This window comes from Scomber scombrus, chromosome 12, assembly GCF_963691925.1.
Source record: "Scomber scombrus chromosome 12, fScoSco1.1, whole genome shotgun sequence".
Lineage (NCBI taxonomy): Eukaryota > Metazoa > Chordata > Actinopteri > Scombriformes > Scombridae > Scomber > Scomber scombrus.
Genome location: NC_084981.1, coordinates 2,424,486 through 2,445,443, shown reverse-complemented (window position 1 = coordinate 2,445,443; position 20,958 = coordinate 2,424,486). Strand labels below are relative to the sequence as shown.

At 39.5% G+C, this 20,958-nt stretch overlaps 2 protein-coding genes across 2 annotated transcripts in view; one reads left to right on the top strand and one right to left on the bottom strand.

Annotated features, from left to right (window-relative positions):
* pdzd8 (PDZ domain containing 8) overlaps positions 1–9,421 on the top strand; it is a 53,186-nt gene extending 43,765 nt beyond the window's left edge. Inside the window, exons 4-5 of the mRNA XM_062429975.1 lie at positions 3,294–3,456; positions 3,676–9,421. Of these exons, the coding sequence (XP_062285959.1) occupies positions 3,294–3,456; positions 3,676–6,032 (2,520 nt within the window). The 3' untranslated portion in view covers positions 6,033–9,421. The remainder of the gene's footprint in view (positions 1–3,293; positions 3,457–3,675) is intronic.
* Positions 9,422–15,399: 5,978 nt separating this feature from the next.
* Positions 15,400–20,958, bottom strand: part of slc18a2 (solute carrier family 18 member 2) — a 21,878-nt gene continuing 16,319 nt past the window's right edge. Inside the window, exons 10-15 of the mRNA XM_062430678.1 lie at positions 20,896–20,958; positions 20,242–20,293; positions 19,371–19,434; positions 19,162–19,281; positions 17,977–18,110; positions 15,400–15,507 (exon numbers count right to left, since the gene is read on the bottom strand). The exon at positions 20,896–20,958 is cut by the window's right edge and continues 16 nt beyond it. Coding sequence (XP_062286662.1) covers positions 15,400–15,507; positions 17,977–18,110; positions 19,162–19,281; positions 19,371–19,434; positions 20,242–20,293; positions 20,896–20,958 — 541 coding nt within the window. The remainder of the gene's footprint in view (positions 15,508–17,976; positions 18,111–19,161; positions 19,282–19,370; positions 19,435–20,241; positions 20,294–20,895) is intronic.

The window sequence follows — 20,958 nt, the reverse complement described above, 5'->3', positions numbered from 1 at the left end:
ATTTTGAACCTAAAATAGCAGATGCTCAGGAAATTGGGCCGGTACTGCTGCTGGAGAGCAGTGGTCTTAACACTGGTGTTTTCTGTGCACTGACATATAATTAGGTACGTATGAGTGTTTGTGACTGTGCATATATTGGCGGTGTGATTGTGTGAAAGGGAGATTGCCACTATTTGCACTTCAGCAGAACGACCTCCTACGTAGATCTATTGTAGGCACAGTGGCCACAATGCAGCCAGTGATGCAGCTGTTTACACACAGCTACAGTGCTGCTTCAATGAGTGAGATTCAGCACCTACACACACATTTCAGCTTCAGTGCAAAATGTCTCCGTGAACCTTTAGAAGCCAAGCAGAAGCTGACCCAGTCAGCTCTGGCATGGGGATCTGAAGTTACCCCCTCCATGTGCCAAATGCCAGTGAAATATGTGGTGGCTGAATAAACAGGACAATCATCTACCCTGGTTGGTTGGTAGCTTTTTCAAGTAATAACAGGGGACGTGAGACTGATATATAGTGATATTTGGGTCATATTTTAACTAAAAAATTAAAAGGGTTAAGTAATGATCCATCCATTTTGATGTAGAACACAAAAAGGTTCCATTCTTAGATCAGACAGTAGGGCAACTATTACATTTTTTTTCATCTTTCATTCTTGAATAGTCAAAATATGAAGTTTCAGAATTTAGATTAAGTGTCTGATCAAACTGCATTTTTTAAAAATTAGAATCATAATTAGATCAAGTGGATAAATTATTTTTCCACTTCTGTACTGTATGATTCTATCAGTGAGTAAAATATACTCACAATTAATAATGCCATACAGCATCATAAGATGAGTTTATATAGCAAAGAAAAATAACTCATTCACTCTAGTATAATATTAAAAATACATACAAGCAATGTATTTGCTTGTATGTAGGTGGAATGGATTATCAGTTGCATGTTGTGTATGAATGTGTTACTTCACCTACTATTACCTGTGTCTTTGCACCTCTTTTTATATACTATACAGACCTCAGCATCAGAGTGTTTCTACCTGCACACTCAGTAATTGTGTGATGTGAAGCTAAATAGGCCTTTAGCCTCCACAGTCTCCACACAACAACCTGTTGCCTCTGCAATGTAGTTACAGTCTTCATGGAAGGAGCTGTAACATGGTCAGATCGGATTAGACCTAGACACACACACACACACACACACACACACACACACACACACACACACACACACACACACACACACACACATCCACATCAAATGGGCTGAAGCTGTTGAGGATAGTCCTTAAAAACATCAGACTGTTTTATGTATACAGAATTACAAAGTATTAATACATCAGAGTCATTGGGCATTTCCCCCATTACATATCATTGTGTTTGATTGTGCTACATTGCATTATTAACCTGAAAAACCTGTCTTTGCTCAGTATATCTGGTAAGGTAAGACATTTGTTTGAGTTGGACATCATTGCAAATACACTGTAGAATATATAAATGACACATTCTGAACTACACATCTTGAACACATCTCATTACACAGGTTCACCCTTGGTTTAACTACAAAAACATTTCTCATGATTTCTCTGTATTTCATAAAAATGATCACAGCAGAAGTGTTTCATCAGGTATTATTTGTCTGTCCTGTACTGTTCTCTGTGATCAAAGAAAAAAGCTTTCTGTTATCACAATATGACAGAAAGCATATCACAATATGGATGTAGATAAACCATATTTAAGCCAAGTTTCTTTTCTGCCAACCATGCTAACATAATGGTTCAGTGCCATTCCTCAGCCTCCAGTGAACACACCTCTGTTGCCAGCTTGTATATATCATCTGCTTATTCATGACCAGCCCTAACTTGATCACTGACTTCCACCAGAACCGTAACAAATGACAGCAGGGGAAATTACAGTCATTCATCTACCCACATCACATCGTCCTTTTTCTCTTTTTTAGACCAGAACACCTGTACTGTCTTCATCCTCTTTCTGCTTCTCCACCTCATTTAGCTCCTTTTCTATCTCCAAAAAGCTCCCATCATATAGGACTCCAGTAAGCTGACATTCCCCACAGTTCAATTGCACCAGTTTATTTCCACCACTGATCATCAGCATAGGAGGCGTGGTTGCCTCCCTACTGTACATGCACTGTCATTTGATAGACGACCTGTCGAGCATGAAGCGGGTCACCTCTGCATCACAACAGGTGTGTTGTTGGATATACGACTTGGACTGTGAGACGTGGCTGTTATTATGGCAGCCGGGGGTGGGGTTTAATTGAAGCTCTCTCTCTCTTCTCACACAGAATTGCCACTTTCAGTTTAAATCTCTTGTCATAGCACCAGAGCGATTGTCAGTGTTGGATTCAAAACATTTTTCTACTTATAGTTTGGACTCCTTATTCTTTTGCATCTGGACTAAAGAAATTTTAGATTTTTAACACATACAAATATACACAGCAATTAAATGTCAAATTTCCATTAAACATGTTTTCTTGCTTAGTGTATGCACATGACATCAATGGTAGTGTGTGTGTGTGTGTGTGTGTGTGTGTGTGTGTGTGTGTGTGTGTGTGTGTGTGTGTGTGTGTGTGTGTGTGTGTGTGTGTGTGTGTGTGTGTGTGTGTGTGTGTGTGTGTGTGTGTGTGTGTGTGTGTGTGTGTGGTGTTCATAAAGTCTTTTGGTAATCATTTGCAAATGTATTAAAGGACAAGTTGATTTGATTGTGATTTTCTATATATATATTGTTCTTATAGCCAACAAATCTCTTGCAGAGTCAAACCAACAATGAACTCATCTACTAACAAGTATTGTTTGTATTTAATAGCCTGATATTCCTGATTCTTCATTGCCATATAGCTCCATCGATGTGATTACCATGAATACACTGTCTATTTAGCAGTTTATTTCGACCCAGGTTCACATACACCACCATGCTGCCAAAAAATACTCACCAAACCAAAGTATGTGTATTAATCGCAGCTGAAAATGGCCCCCAAATAAGATATATAGTGACCCAAGCCACAGACAGGGTACAGTCTAGTCTAGAAAGTATTAAGAGACAGGCTAACACATAATGCCAACCATAGATATTAAGTGTTTATTTTATACTCTTTTATAGCATCAAAAAAGAACTATATATACTTATATCATAATATCACAATAACATGTTTGATAATACCATTGTGGAACACCGCAATCCTACTAGTACACAAAGTAGATAAGGTATCAACATGTGGCCTATAACACCTGGATCAGTGCTGGTCTTCATTGTTCACTTTTCTCTTCACCAGACGGTGGTTATCAAAGGGCCATGTGGCAGTGTGGGGATGACGTTCAGACATGTCCCTGCCAGCGAGGGGGATGCAGTCCACGTCAGCATAGAGACGGTCACGCCCAACTCCCCCGCAGCCTTGGCAGACCTGCAGAAGGGGGATCGCCTCATTGCCATCGGAGGTGTGAGATGTTTCATTACACTCATTGTTTATCAGTAGAGCATCATGATCTTTATGTTATCGTTTCTAAAATTCTGCTAAATGGTAATACGATTTTAAGGCATTGAATAATATGAAATATATGAAATATTCTAAAGAAACTTTACACAAAATCTTTTAAATTGTGAATCAGTTCTTTGCAGTAATTACAAAAAACGCCTGCTTTTGTTTGTATTGACAGATGTGAAAGTGACATCCTCGGTTCAAGTGCCCAAACTGTTAAAGCAGGCAGGTGACAAGGTGGTGGTATTTTATGAGAGACCGATCCGTCACCAGACTTCCTCCTTGGGAACCCTGGGAACTCTTCAAGAGGGATTTGGGCAGCTGGAGGAAACAGGTTTTATTTCCCAGCCTGGGGGATATGAAGAAGACCCTGCCCCAATCACCACCCTGTCTGACATGTCCGACAACAAAGACATGGACTCTGAGTTTGAAGAATTGATTGTGGACTCCAAACCCATCCAGACTGGTAGCCCTAACAGCAGTACCACAAATACCAGTGACACAAAGGAGGATTTCTTACTTACAGTGAACCAAAGCCCCAAAAGGACTGTGGCCAACTTGGCCTCTAAGCCCCTTGGTACCATATCGCCCATTCTCAATCGCAAATTAAACCTGGTGGGTCTCCAGTCTCCACTAAAGCCCCAGCCCAAAGAATCACCAAAGCCCTCACCACATAAGACCAGTAGTGACCCAGGGGAGGTTCTGCAACGCCCCACTATCCCTCCCCCACCTCCTCCTTCTCGTCCCCCGGTGCCGCCAAGGCCTCAGATAAGGTTGACACCAGCCTCCTCAGAAACAAGTCTTTTGGAAGGTATGGATTCTGTTACAACTGCTAATGCTACTGTTGCTTCTACCGTGACTACAACTGTAAGCACTGGTGAAAAATCTCCAGAAAAATCTCCTCTCACTGGAGCCAATGAGGACAAAGCTGCTGAGAAGACATTTGTCAAACAAGCCGAGGCAAAGCAGTCCACCAGGCCAGCAGAGTCCAACGACGAGCTGCCAGTCCCTTCCACATTGACCAGCAGCAAAGCAGACCAGGCAAAGGACAAAGTATCAGAGAGCTCCTGTAGCACACGGGACAGTCTGGAGAACCATTCCCTCTGGGAATCCCCAGAGGCCAGGTTTCGTAACAAGACAGCACGCTGGTCCAAGGCCTCTGTGGTGTTTGAGGCGGAGAGCAACCATAAGTACCTTAATGTGGCCCTTTGGTGCAAAGATCCCTTTAAGTTGGGCAGTTTGTTGTGCCTGGGTCATATCAGCCTCCAGCTGGAGCATATAGCCCTGGAATGTATGGCTACATCTTCAGCAGACTACCAGAGCACCTTTAGGCTGGGCCCTCCAGAGCCCAGAGCTAACGTCAGCCGCACTGCACTACGCGGCCTCAGCACCCACAAGGGCTTTAATGAAAAGCTGTGTTATGGAGATGTTACTCTGAACTTCTGTTATTTAGCTGAGGGTGAATTAGAGTATCCAGGAGGACTGGCAGAGAGGGAGCGGGAGGGAAGTCTCCAGGATGAGGATCTAAGGGAGAGGGAGAGGGAACATATCCTTTCAGCACCGCGGGATGACCTGGCCTACAATCCGATGCAGCTGGTGGAGGTTCGCCACAACTTCCAGGACACCCAGTTCCAGAACCCCACCTGGTGTGAATACTGCAAGAAAAAAGTTTGGACCAAGGCAGCTTCTCAGTGTATGGTCTGCGCCTACGTTTGCCACAAGAAGTGCCAGGACAAGTGCCTCGCTGAAAATCCTTTCTGTGTGGCAGCAACAGAGCGTCGTGGAGCTGACCCTGAAGCCAAATCTACCATAAATCGGGCCACCACTGGCCTAACGCGCCACATCATCAATACCAGCTCCCGCCTGCTCAACCTCCGCCAAGTGCCCAAGACTCGGCTTGTTGAGCAGGTGGCTGATGTGGTGCCTGGAGGTGTAGAGCCTTCACCTAAGCATACCCCCAACACTTCAGACAATGAGAGCAGTGATACTGAAACCTACACCAGTGGTGCCAGCCCCTCAAAGCAACCTGCTGGCGGTGGTGGCAGCAGTAAACTTGTACGTAAGGAAGGTGGTTTGGATGACAGTGTGTTCATTGCTGTGAAGGAGATAGGCCGCGACTTGTACCGGGGGCTGCCCACAGATGAGCGCTCTCAGAAGCTGGAGCTGATGCTGGACAAGCTGCAGCAGGAAATTGACCAGGAGATCGAGCACAATAATGCCCTTCTGCTGGAGGAGAGGGAGGCCACAGATGTCCGGCGCAAGGCCCTAATTAGTACTGCCCTGGCCAAGTCTGGGGAGAGACTCCAGGCTCTCACCCTGCTAATGATCCACTACCGGGCAGGCATTGAAGACCTGGAGTCAGTGGAGAGTACCTCTCCTTCAGAGCAGCAAGGCTTTAAGAGCAAAGGAGAAGGCCTGGAGGAAGAGGCCCTGATGGGGACAGAGGTCTATGATAGTGACATATGCAGCCCTGTGGAGGTGCAACTGTTGGATGACATTACTGAGGAGCAGATCTGTGTGGAGGCACTCCACTAGATAAGAATAGAAAAGAGAAAGAAAGAGGAACATGTGCTTTGGGCTTGTGCCTCCCAGCAAAATTATGCCCAGTTTGTTTTTTGAGATTGGGGAATTTCTACGGTCCATTTGAAATGTTGGGGATGTTGGGGTCTAGTGTTCGATCCACATGTTTATTTTTATTTTTACATGAAAAAGAAAGGATGGGTGAAGGAATTTCATCCCTGAGGATACATGGTAAACCTCTTATTGATGATTTGATTTGCACAATGTGATGCCGTTTCCATGCTTTAGGTTTTTAAAGGGAAAAAGCTACAATATCATCTGCCCTCAGTAGTGCTGCACGTATATCCTTGATTTGTTTTACTCTGTACCATATGTCATTGTAAGCATTTAATCCACTTTGCTTTCTTGTCAGTAACTGCCTTGATTTAAGGACATTAGAAAATGCATCCATTTGTCTCGTCTACTAGTCTGAATCATGTTAAATTTGAAAGATAATACGTTTGCTGCGAGTAACAAGCCCATATAAAGGTGTCATACTTGAGTCTAACCCAGTGTGTCTACTAGGGAAAAGCAGGTTTAGACATCCGCGTCTGTGGAACGTGTAATTTGTCTAAGTACTCTGCAAAAAGTCATACGTATCCTTTGTTTTCGGCACTTTTTAAAGTCTTAATTAAGATTTTCCCTGCTCACAAAGCTCTGTGGGATTTCAAAAGCTGCATAATTATTAGTGGAATGGATAATGTTATATATAATTTGCATTTTTCCTTTGGTTATTGAGTGTGTATTGGTTTGGCCAAAACATGACTATGTTACCCATATATTTTATTTGTTTGAAGGTGTAATGATGTAATTGAATCAAAATGTTTGTTGTTTTTTTTTTTTGTTTCTTGCCAAGTTCCTTTTTGTTCAGAACGCTTCCAACTTCTAAAACTCAAATACGGCATATTGCTAATAATGATGAACTTGCGTAGATGCGATGTGAGAAAGGCACATAACTGACTTTATTGATTTCTCTCTGAATGAATGTTACCCATACTAGGAGCTATCATGATGTTTCAATTTTTACATTTATTTAATTGGTTTAATGTGTGTGCGTGTTGGTGTGTAAAGATGACTACCATGCTTCAAGAAGTTATGATGTGATTTAGTGCAGATCGTTTGCCTTCATGAGTTGTTTTCATGCCCAAATGAATGTATGTTCAGCCCTTTCTGTGTTTTGTGTATATACAGCCCTTCGGCACTGCCCCCTCCCCCACCTCCCCCTGCAAACCATCAAGCATTAATGTAGCCTGTCACAGTGATTCCATCATAACCAGCTACAACTCCCCAAAATGCTATGCTTATCTTTTACACCCTTAGAGAGCCACTGGAGAAGAACTATATGTGAAGAGGGAATATCTTATTCTTAAATGTTAAAAGGAAAAATTTACCCCAAAAACGCTGAAAAATATCTTGGATCTATTTTGGTGGTGATGTTCTTCTTTTCTTTCTTTCTTCCTGTGGTTATCTTGCCAGTCATTTCCAGCACAAATACCATTGAGTTTGATAGTGACGTTGAGCTTGATAGCTTTCTGAAAAATAGTAGCCGTTAGCAGGTAATGCTATCAGTCTGTCAGAACTCTGACGTTAATGGCATTAATTCCATAAAGTAAAGAAGTATTTGATTGGCCGCTGCAGCACCTTGCCATGTTGAAAAGCATTGTGTTGTGAAAGTAGTTGAGCCAGTTTTAACTTTTATTTGCCTGCAGCCCTCTATGTTGGCACCCTACACTGCCCCATTCAAATGAATGAAGAGGCTGTTTCTTCACACAGGGCTGAAGTCCTTCTGACAGAGCGCTTGTTGGATTGTCTATCGGCACCTGAAAAACTCTTCCTGACAGCAAACTATGGAAACCTGCATCTCTGAATTTTTGTAACTTTCCCTGACAATCTGATACAGTGATTGGCCCAGTGTGTGCAGAGATGCAAAACTTGAATATTGTACTTTTGCCACTTTTCGTGTGAACACACTGCAACACCATGAATGCTTTTGAGGAGAGACTGTTTTGCAAATGTGCCATGCTCCTATTTGTATGATTCATGGTGTTGAGAACTATAAAGATGCACATTTTAAAGGGACACAACCCTTTGTGTTTAGTCAGTCAAAAAGGGTATAAAAACATTTGCCTTTTAGACGTGGTTTGAAACATTAATTTCATTCAGTTTGTTTTAAGCATACTGAGGCCTTAAAAACTAAATAAAACATTAACTTACAATAGAATCAGTCTGTTTATTAGCCAAGTATGCAAGCATATATAGTCTTGTCTTGGCCAGTAGGCTTTAGATCTACCCTGTATCTTCTCAAGAGAAACAGTCATAGTAACGTAGCTCAGACAGATCATGTGGGTAAGACCAACTTATGACTTCGCCTACTGACCACCAACTTAAATCTCTCCTCCTCTCTCCAGTTACAGGGGCCCTGAGGCAAGATGCATCAAGTTAAGGTTAATCCTAAAAATATTTCTAATGTTGTATAATTGTTTTCTTTCTGTAGGATCATATTGTTTCCTTGTGGCCCAGTAGAGAATGTTCCATGACTCGGTAACAGGCCATGGCCTCGAGGTTGGAAACCACTTCTTTAGGGCAAGGATTAAGGTTTACATGAGACAACTTTTGATGCCCTTGTGTAGAAATGGAAAAAAAATAACAAGACATCACCCAAAAGTGCTATGAGCGTGTAAATTTTTCCTTTAATGTAGCTCAACTCCAAAAGGACTCCAAATAATCCAGACTAACGGGACAAGTAATCAGCCAGACTCAGTGGAAGCAAAAAGCCCAATCCCTGTTCTTTTTCTTGTTTAATAGATATGTTGCTCATGCAGATATTGGCTTACTGGCTGCTATACTTGTCAACCTCTCTCGGTCACTGTATATCCAGATTTTTGTGCAATATTTTTGTAGGAAAATGAAACCGATAATCAGGAGTGAATCCCTGTGTCTGTGATTTCTCTTTTTCTTTCCTCTAAAAAAAAACAAAAAAACATGTAGTCTGTGCACCCATCTGTCTGGTAATGTACCCTGAAGTTTCTGTGGACCCAAGGAGAACCTAAGAGGAGGAGTTCATACTATAAAACCCCCCTTTTGGCCTGAGAAGCACTGCTTTTGCTGCTGTTGTTACAATGTGCTCTTCCACAGAACTCATACATGCTTATGCCTCCACCCCTCCCCTCCCCTCCCCTTCCCTTCCGACCACCCTAATCTTTGAAACTGCACTTACAAAATGGCTGTCCATCATGGCTTTCAGCAGGTCAAGACGGTGTTTGTTTCTTTTTTTGTGTATGTGAGGGATGTTGTACACAGTTTTCGAAAAGGCTCATGTGATGAAGCTTTATTGTACATAACCTAAATAAACAAGCTCAAATGAATACCCATCACCCTGCTTTGTGGTTTAATCACCTCTGACACAAGAGCTTTAAAAGGCACAATCTGTGAATCAAATGTAAACAAGAGTAACACGTTTTTTTAACCTTCCATTACTGACAGATTAGCCGGTACAACATAAGGCAACTACTAAACCTAAACAACCATTTTCTGATGTTAAAGGTTTATTTTCATCAAAAACACAAGGAAAACACCCATATTTTCAATTAAATTCAGCCAATGGTAGTTTACTATCTGTAATTCAAGTTCAACCTGAGCTCAAATATCTATTTAAATGATGCAGTTCCAGTATTTTTGTTTTTAAGGCAGTTTAAGATCTCGGTAATGATGTATCTCTGTGGCTGTGCGTGTGCAACAATTTATATGTGTCCACACAACACACAGAAACATGCCCCTTATCTGTGTGGAAGTTGCCATTGTGGACAAATCCACGCAGTTTCAGATTTCAAGAGGCATGCAAAGTAGTTCATGCACCAGTGGTTATTAACTGATTGTGGAGGTTTGCAAGTGTGCATGAGTTTGCTAAGTCCAGTGTCTAACCTGCCTTTGCAATTTTCTTGGCAGTCTGAGACGAAAATTGACAATAGTGAGAGAAACATAGAACATAGGCACAGATTTCACTATTTCTCCACACTGCAGTCTGTTTCCCTGATGACGCCACTGTTGCCCTCAGAGGGGTGTAGCCATGTGCCATTACAAGAGTGCACTGACTTTGGAAGCTCACTTTATCCCCCTACAGATCCCCCCCCTGAAAGTACAACACTGCACCTCTACAGTTAGAGAATATGGGAAAAAGTCTCACAGAACAGGACTGTTTTTCCCTTTTTACATATTTGAGTACAAGGGTTTCCCATCTCAAAAATCTTTTAGCTAAAAAATACAATTTGGGAAAAGGCTTTTCTGCAAGAGCCACAGTTTTCCGGGTTCCTAGATAGAAATAAGGGAAGGTATTGTGCGTGCATCTGCAAAGTAATTGAAGGCCAGTGTTGAGATGGACAGGCTGATTACAGTGTGTCTGCTCCCACATTTCCCCATCATGCCAACTCATTTCGCTGTCTTCAGACATCAAGCACAGGCAAGCAACGTGAGGATTTCTGTTTCTTCACTGGAAAACAGATGTGTTTTTTTTAGCTGCTTGATATTTTCATCTTACACATATTTTATCTCCTTGTTCAGGTTTAGTAACACTAACAGTGGGCCAAATTCTCCCCTCTATTCCACTTCAGCATTGACATTTGGAAACTGCTTTTTCAGAGTATACCACATTTAATAGAAGATAGGGTGATAGGTTTTGTATGAAAACATATTACACATCTGACCAATAACAAAGGAGAAAAAAAACATCTAGCCAATGACATGCATGTATGAAGGCTCATATACCCACATGGACAGACATATGTACATTTGTACATGATTGCTATTGATTTTGGATGAACAAAGCAAACATTAAAAAAGTATTAATTTCCACAGAGTTTTGGTGTGTCAGTCCCTGCTCAGACCAGCTGCTTATTGTGCTGACTTTCACATTTTATGGAGGTGACTTCTTGAGTTGGTTTTGTTATAATTATGACGTGATTTTACCACTTTACTTAAATCCAATACAGTTCAGTACAGTTTTCACAGCCCATCAGCAAGTTTATGAGGAAACCAAAAAAACACCACATGTGATACAACATTCGGAACATTACAGTATAATATAAACACAGTGGACATTACAGCTATTTTTCAATAGAAGTTGATTCAAATTTAAGAACAAATCATTTGGTAGTTTCATCTTCCAAACATTTATGAGAGACAGCGCTAATGTGAAATGATCTCATTCCATCCGTTCATTAAAGATCAGGGGAAATAATCTGAATGGTTTTAGTTAAATCTCAGTGGACTAAGCCTTTCAAAAGCATTAACTAGCTAAATGGCCAAAATAAAGTGTAACTACATATCCAATAAAATAATTTATTTAAAAGGGAACTCTTGTTTTCCAGTCATAGTATTCATCAGGATAGTTAGCTTACAGTAGCTTTGAATGTGGAAGGTTACTTTGTCCCAATAATATAATATATACTTTATTTTCTTATGCCGATAGAGCATTGTATTGAAGAAATTGTACTGACAAGAAATGATCAATTATTAAAATGTAAATTACACTCAACATTCAGAATGACAGATAGCCACAGTCCTGACATCTCCTTCAGGCTAGCTGCTGCTATGTTAGCTTCTGATACAAAGTCATTGGACATTTCTTGTGTCTTTCTAAATAAAGTCAAACATATTCCTGGGGTTTATGATGTATTTTCTAAGATAAATGACATCAACTACTGCATTTTATATGAGAATTGTTAAACTATTCATTTGTTATTGATTTAACGTGAGCCACAAAGTTTGACCACAAAGTCATGGTAACACGTTAGCTCTCTACTGCCAACAAAACCCACAACTAATGAATAAAAAAAAGCTATAATAATAATAGCTGATTTTTAATTTTTAGTGTTAGATTTTTAATTTTTCAGCTAGGACTAGCTGCTTGTTGCATCATGGAATATAGAGCTACCCCTGCTAGTGTAGCGCTGTACTATAGCTACTGTATTAGGGTTAGCCATAACTGTGCGTTATCATCATAACATTAGCTAACTTTGTTCAGTCTAATGCCCTAAATGTCGTTGACTTTGTCCGTTGAGGTTAACCCACTGAGATTATTTCAACACAGACACATTTGAGATAAACACAAAATAGACATTTAGCAAATGCCACTTTAAAAAGACACTTAAAGAAAGGAAAACCCAGTACCATAGCACTTCATACACTTGTGCTGTCCATTTGAAAGTCAAGAAAGCACTTCATTTTCCAGTTATTGAGGAGGGGATCTGTTTTTTAAAAAACATAAATAATTACTAGTTATTGTACAATAACTGCAACAACAAATATTTAAGGCATGATGGAACAGATGTTATGAAAATTCTTCTGATTCACAGTTTTTTTTTAATAAAGTCGTCTTTGTCATCTTATCAGTTGTCTTAACAGAGGAAATGATTGGTGAAGGCAGGGTTATTTATTTACCAAATCCATTGTATAAAAGGGCATAGTGAGACTGAAGGTCACGATAAACACCTCGAAAAAGTTAGATTTCTGAGTCATCATCAATGGTGTTAGCTATGTTCAACTGATCTATAAGGTGGTGTCTTTAGTGATATCAGGAGGTCTGTGGTCAGTGTAGAATGCAGTATGAAATAGTATTATTGTACAAATGGTCATGATTGTCTATGAGAAACCCATATGAATGATTCCAGTGTGACAATTTGACATGATTATGAGAAGGAATATTGTCTTATACAGTCCAAAAATCTTTCCACCACTAAAAGCCCAATTGTGGTGAAAACACTGAATACTTTTTATATCTTAAGTGTTTATATTGTTTATTTTAACTGGATGAATATCTAATGCAGAGTGGTCAAACCCAATGTGAATGTACTGTATACATACAGTACTGACAACCACTTGTCACCATGTGCCTACAGCTGACTTTTTAGCTTGTCATAGCAGAGGAAGCACAAGTGTAAATAACATTAATGATGGCTCAGGGCAGAAATACACAGAAAGTGGCAAGGTCGCCAGCAAGCAACACCTCCTCCACTCAGCTGCCGGTGGGGAGATCCATTGAGCTGTCAATCCACGCTTCTAGTAGAAAATGAATGGGAGCCTGCTCTGCTTTCTGTGCGTGTTACCCTCAGTTCTACTAAGTGTCCATGTAAGCCATTACAGTGAGCCAGCACCCAAATATATTGGAACTGGCTCACTATAATGTTATTAATGACACCTGTGCTTTTTATGACTTCTCATAATGAAACAGCTCTCTGTATATCACTATATTATTTCAAAAATAGCAAATAAGTAAGCAAATATGCAGATTGATAAAGAGTAGATTATGCTTACTAGAAGTTTCTATGGACATTTTAATACATTTGAATGGAATCCATTGTAACTTTTGTGAATCCAAGCTGCCAACTACAAACGTTTCAGAACCATCTGTCAGGCCTACAGGCTAATTCTGTCTTTTTCTACCCTCAGTCACATCATATCACATCTGTTATGCATGTAAGGGCCAAAACGGGTTTTTGCGGAAGTATTTCTTTAATTCTCTACCCCCCCTATACATAATATTCCAAAACCTTAAAACAGTTCAACTACAGACATTATATTTACATGTTTTAAAGGTATTTTGATGCTGAACTAGCTGGGCTGAACACTGCTGCTACAATGCTCCTTGAGCATTAAAACATTTAAGTGTTCCACTTGATAACACCCCTGTCACTTACAGCTAACGTTACAATTAGCGATTTAACAGCCGATTAAATAAACCTGTAGTGACATCACTGACTAAGGCGTGGCCAAGTTGGAGCCCACAGAGAGCAGTGTAGACGCTGTTTTATGCCAAATTAAGGTCCGTTCAGACCAGCAAAATGTTCACACAGTAAGTCTGTGAACGTGGACATACAGTTTGTCATTGATCAAATTGGACAGTGCAGATTAGAGAGATTAATTAAAAAAAAATGTTTGCAGGGGTTCAAATACATTTGTCGAATAAATGGTTTTCATTTTGTGTCCAGTTCACAACCTAACTAGCAGTTAGCAAAGGAGCTAGAAACTTGGAGAGCTAGTTACTAGATAGAGGTAGTATGTTAGCGAACAGCTAGCCAGTTACAGTAGTTCACCATCTACTTGTGCAAGGATCACTAAGACACCACTCCTTCAGTATACCACCTATTCAGTGAGGACATACTGAGGAATTTTGCTGTGTTGCTTCCTAGTGGCCAGTTTGACCGATAGCATAGTTGCTCTGACTTGTTGGCTTAGCATCCAAACATAATGTGTAATGTCTGTTTACTGAAGTGAAATATATTTAAGTGGAAATAAATAATTTATGTATTTTGAAATAAAATGTGGAAATCTGCTGTTTACTTTAATGTTTTATGAAGAGTTATAATTCTGGGTACTATTTTTTGTATGGGGTGAAACTTTTTCCTTCCAGAGGACTGGTTGTTTTTTTTTTGACAATTTAGGTTGCATATCGCACCCTGTCTCCTTTTTTAAAAATGTTCTTCCTGCAGAACTTGTTCCTGCACAGGATGCCATGCTCATGGAAACGTTCAGATTAGCTTTAACTACTTGAGGACATGTTTCCACCACATGTTTACATGGGCAGGCATTGCCAATTGTGTATTTTGGAGCATGTCATAGGCCTTAGGTGGAGCCTGTCTTTTCTTTCCCAACACTAATGAAAAGTCAACATTCCTCGTTGATATTGACTTGGTGCTCAAATGTTTCAGGAAATAACCTACTCCCAGTTTCATGGCAGCGGTTAGAAAACTAAGGAAACCAAGCCAGAACAATTGGGTTGGTATGTTCTATTCCAAGTGTCTGAATAATAACAAGGACCACAGACCTGGACCCAACATATCTTTCTTAATTTTAAAGAAACAACCGCTTTTTGGCAATACCACACAATGACCCATAATGATACAATTACGCAAACTGAATTCAGTTATATTAATGATATAAGTATCTTGGACATACAGTCAATAAAAACACACTTAATGGCTGAGATATAAATTAAGACTTTGAATTAAGGTTTGTATTCAAAATAAACCAGCAAAGCGTACTTGTTGCTCAGCACCCTCCTACTGTTTAAAAAGTGCTTTTGGACGTATCTCGCTACCGAATAAGGCTGTTGGCTAAAAAATATCTCTCACACAATGCGCCTGCAACCACAGATCAAGAACAACTTTAATTTGCTCCAGTATAAGCGCTAACAGGACACTGAACAGTGAAGACTGAATGCAGGACAGTCACATGGAAATATCTTGGCTGTTTCATTTCATTGCTGTTTTTTCCCCCTATGTGTTCCTTTTTTTTTTGTACAACAAAATAGATCCTCTGAAGGTTAACCTGCATGGCGGCTGGTGTCCTGTTAATCGTATTCGTCATATTCTTGATCCATGTTTTCACCCTGGTAGCTTGTTCCCTGTGTGGAGTAGGACCTCGTCTTCATTGAGCAGTTGGTGTCCATCAAAATAGCCTGAAAAAGACAATTGCTGCATGAATAAATGTGTCGGAGTTCCTTAATAATCAAGATTATTTTAAAATCCTACAATGTGTGACAAGGAAAGTTAAGTTGAAACAATACATTTAATGCAGATAATATTTGATGCAGTGTAAGATGTGTAAGACTTGAAAATTCCTGACTTTAGTCATACTCCCCCTCCTACACATGAAGCTGACATACTACACACAATAAATGTGCTGAAAGAAAGGTATTAAGGTGCGGGGCAAGAATTGTAGGCAAGTGCAGTACTGACGCTGTTTTACTATCCTGTTCCCAGAGCTGTATAGTTCACCTGAATCTAAGGTGGGATTAGAAAGAATACATTACGAAATATTATTGGTGTGTGCGTGATAGCAGCTGGGGAAAATCACAGCCAATCACCTGAAAACCAATGTTCTAATTGTATTGACAAGAGCAGTGCCTGTTTAAAAGGTGATTGTTCAGAACAGGTGGCCTCAAGCAGGTTTTGAACTGCCCATGTGAAGTGTTTCCTTTATTATACATGAGTAACTACAGTCATTGTGTATTAGGCACTGAGCGCTTCCAAAATGCAGGTGACCAACTGTCAACCATGTACTTCAATGCCTCCTGTGTAGTCATTCATTGCTGCTGACCCACTAAACGTGCTGCTAAAGCTTTACTCTCTCTCTGGACACAAAGTAAGAGGGTCCATTCTTGATTAAAAGCTTGTTTTAACTACTTTTCTGTTATTAGAGCATGTTTCTCTGACTTGTGTTACGCATTGTCTCTGTTGTCTCCCAAGTGAGTAATTCTGGTTCTGAAAAGTGAAGTCAATGCGGAAGTGAACCTTAAACTTACTCTCTAATGGCCGACACGTGGAAACTCCACTGGCTCCAAAAAGAAATACTTTCTCACTTGATTTATTACCTCAATAAACGCTCCTAATGACTTCAATCGCTAATTTCATGTCTCCTACTATACAGCCTGATGTTCATTTTATAAAATATGGTCCAGCTTAATTTAAATTTGGCGATAGCAGGTTATGCTTAATGGGTGTGGCTAGGTTGTGATAGAGGATGGGAATTGATAAGATTTTATTGATACCAATGCCGTGATCAATTCTGCTTATCGGTCCAATTCTTGATCAATTCCTTTGTCAATTGAAGATAACTGTAGCGTGCCGCACCGTAGACAGTCTGGAGGCTGCACTGCCCTCACAGATGAATTCCGCCTTTTCAGTTCCATCAACACCACACGCCTGATAAGAGGAATTGATAAGCTCGGAGGCATACAACTCCGATAGTTTGGACAATTTGGAACCAGGACATCACAGTTGCTACGTCCATTATCTTTATACAGTCTACGGTCTCTCGCTGACATTCTTGAATCAGTCGACAGAACCCTGAAGCTCCATCCTGCACCTGCACGAAGCTGAGTTTATTAATATTAAATCTATTGTGTCCAATTCAACATTGCACTCACTTGGGTCCCTAGTCATACACAAGCCAAGCATGGAGTTGGTCAGAAGAACAGTTCTTGAGAAACACAAAGGCTATACATACATAAATATAATACATGGGTCAATGACGTATAAGGATTTTCAACAACTCAATTTTAAATAATAAAAACAAGCATATCTAATGCAGTAGTTCAAACATTCAGAATGTTGTGTACCTGACAATTCATATTACAATTTGAAAGTGATTTTAATGGGGGTTTTCAAGATTAATTGGCACTGGCCTTAAAAAAAAGTCATTTGGTGCGACCATGATTCATCTTGAAATATCTTATATAAATAAAAGACCATCATTACAAAGATTTTTAAAAAATGCAAATACTTTGTTTCCAAACACTTTATATTACTGAAAACTTGTTAAAAAAAAAAAGATGTGAAGCGTGTTAAGTAAATTAATTTATTTCAAGATGAATCATGGTCGCACCACATGACTTTTTTTAAGGCCAGTGCCAATTAATCTTGAAAAACCCACTAAAATCACTTAATTTCACATGTATAATATGGAGCTTCAGGTACACAACATTCTGAATGTTTGAACTACTGCATTAGATATGCTTGTTTTTATTATTCTACAATTGAGTTGTTGCAAATCCTTATACGTCATTGACCCACATACATACACACAGAGATTATTTCCTTTGGTAGGGAGATTCCAACACAACTATATAACCACACCCTGGTGCTGTTGGATGAACAATCCAGGGTCCATTTAAGAGTTAAGTGTCTGCGTAGAAAAGTAGTCCCATCATTTTTTGTCCAGGCTAATTTTTAGACTGGACAAAAAATGAACTACATATCATTCAGAGTTTGAGAAAATACAAGAAAAATGGTGTTTGGGAGTTATTAAACGCATCTATCCTAGTTCTAGAACTAGTTTGTTCTTGGGGAATCTGTGTGACATTGCATGTTTCTGTTTGTTTATGTAGGATTTGAGTGACTGTATTTGAGTGTGTTTCAAATCTTACAATTTTTTCTTCTTGTCCGGGTGGATTCCTGAGGAAGATGCAAAGAGGAGCAAAAAGAATATCCACTATTCCGATTATGGTCATCAGCCATGGGAAGCCAATACTCTCAGCTATGGATCCTCCAATGGACGGACCTACATCAGTTAGACAAACATATACTGCTTTAGTTTGTTTTGTTTGGATAAAGGATATCAGCTCATTACTAACATACAATATTTGTAACAACAGAGAAATGCTGGGGTAGTTACTTAGTGATAAAATGACCAAGACTGCCTTCCTCAACATGAGAGGCATATCAAGATTACGCCCCTCCCCCCAGTCCTGCTGCTGAAACCCTTATTAATGCATGTCACATCTCAGCTTGACTATTGCAGAGCTCTTCTCTTTGGTCAACCAAGCCAGGGGTTAAACCGACTACAATATGTTCAAAATGCAGCTGCAAAGGTTCTCTGTCACTCTCAACCCAACCCTCCAACTGCACTTGGTCCCAGTTAAATACCATTTTTGTTTCAAGATTCAAGACTATTATGTAAAAAACGTAAAATTCCTTGACTCTCACCATTCTACATATTCCCATTCAAAATTCTACTTCAAATCACAAATAAAAATAAAATGCCATAAAATAATGACATCACAGAAAATATAATATACTTTTTGTCCACTAGGGGAAATTTGTCATGGACTCAAAGTGCGTAGTGCATAGTAGTAGCTGCCCTTACAGACAATAAATACGCATAAAATACATACAGTATAACAGCTAAAGACGAACACGTAGTCTACATACACACTCATGACACATCCAATGAAAGATTAAAAAAATATAAAAAACAAACAAACAGAACAAGTTATTGCACACTTCCCAGGCCTCAGCGTACAGATCTATTTAACATTTTGATGGAGGTGGGTACGAAAGAGTATTTAAAACGCTTCAGTGACTTAAATGCTGTGATGTCTTTATGGAAGCACAGAAAATGTTGCTTAATTAAAGGCTTTGTTTTATTAAATTACACAATATCTGGAAAAATATGGTAGTAGAAAATGCTTTATTTTGACTTATTAATTGTATGTAGGTATTTAAACTAAACTTATAAGGGACTGGACACTGTTTATGTTCACATTCATTTTACAGACATCAGCCTGTATATTTCAACAGTCTGTAATGCGTAGTTTCGGGTTCCTGCTTACCTAAAGCAAATCCCATGCAAAAAGCCACATCAGCGATGGCATATACACTTCCATAAACAGACACATGCCGCAGGTCCACCAGGTATCCCATTATCGGCATCATAGAAGAGTCCACCATGCCTGGAACAAACCACAAACAGCATTCAGTGGAGAATGAGCCACCGGTGGGTGTTTGTTTTGCATAGTATTAACACTTACCACACACTTACCGATGGCAAAACCAACACCGAAGTTTGGAATAATCAGGCCATAGATGTTTTTGGCAAATGGAACCTAGAACAGACATAATATGACCAAATATGAGAGAAGAGTGTGTATTTATTCATTTAATCCCATTCATTAAATTATAGTGTAAACAAACACTTTCCATTATGAGAGAAACTAGTAATGAGAGTAATGAGATATCTTCTGCTGCACTGCAAAGCCAGAGGGAACATCTCGATGACTCGGACAATCTGGTTTGAACACTAAAAGAAATTGGAAGCAATTGCTTAATTGCTGAATGCTTTGTGTGCATGAAAATCAAACCCTGGTTTTGAGAAAATAAAGATTTTACACCAAGTGTACACGTTACAGATTTGTAGTAGCAAATCCACATGTGGTGGCTCTACTCTTGTACTATAGTTCCTATGGGCTGACCAATGAGAAATACTTTTACATGGATGAATCTTTGATTTTGGTGGCAAATTTGAATAAATACTAAACCAGCCAATATAAAAAAGTCTCTTGTATACTTGCTATGAATCTCGATGATACATTTGTTATCAATTATAGCCATTAATAATTATAAATATATTAACCGATAATGCAGGGGATAAGGAGAGTGTACTGTCAGAAAATGTAATTGTAGTTTTACTCTCTTTAGAATTCAGCTTAAACCACAGCTAAAATAACATGTATCATATTGTACAGTATAGGCCTGTCCTGTTACATGTGAGTAGTGCCTCTTATACATTTACATTTATAATACTTGGTGTCAAAGAGTCCTGGCTTCTAAACCACTGATTTTCAACTGTGGACCTGCACATGTCCCCCAGGTGGTATTTACATTCACACCAGTGTTGCCTCCCTCATACTTACACATAACACACTCAATCCAACCACCACCATTCCAATAAGGGCACAAAGCCATCTGTAAGAGAAAGAAGAACTGGTCAGTGTAATCTAATGAAAACACTATCCTTCCAGTCTTGCAACGAGTATAAGATAAGTATAAGAAAGATGGTTAATCAGCCACATAAAACATCTTTATAAAGTAAATAAGCTTTTAACACATCTATCCCCAAACATTGTTCTCTTTTCTTACATACTATAGCAGCTGTAATAGCAGTAGCGAGGTTGCACCAGTAGTAGAGACAGTAGAGGCAGAATTAAACTGTATTTATATATTAAAAACAGTAACAGCAGCAGTATGGTAACAATAGTACAACAATTGGTATTCTTCAATGGAATGTTATGTTATCCGAGGTTTGATTCATGAGAGTATTGAACAGTTTTGGTTAATGGCGATATGAAACAACAAAAAGAACAATCTGAATGAAAAAAAGCTCTCATACCATTCCAAGAGAAGACGTGTACACAGAGAAATTATTGATGCCCTGTATCGTCGAGGCTTCAATAAAGCTGGCCTCACAAACATTAAAAACACTGAAAACTCATTTAGAGGAGCGGAAACAGATATCAGAGCCACAGAGAGGGAGAGACAGAGTAGATGAGGATCATTTCCCTTCCTACCTCCCCATCTTGTGCGCCATCGTCCCGAAGATGTTGGTTCCAATAAGGTAGGAGATAGACGCT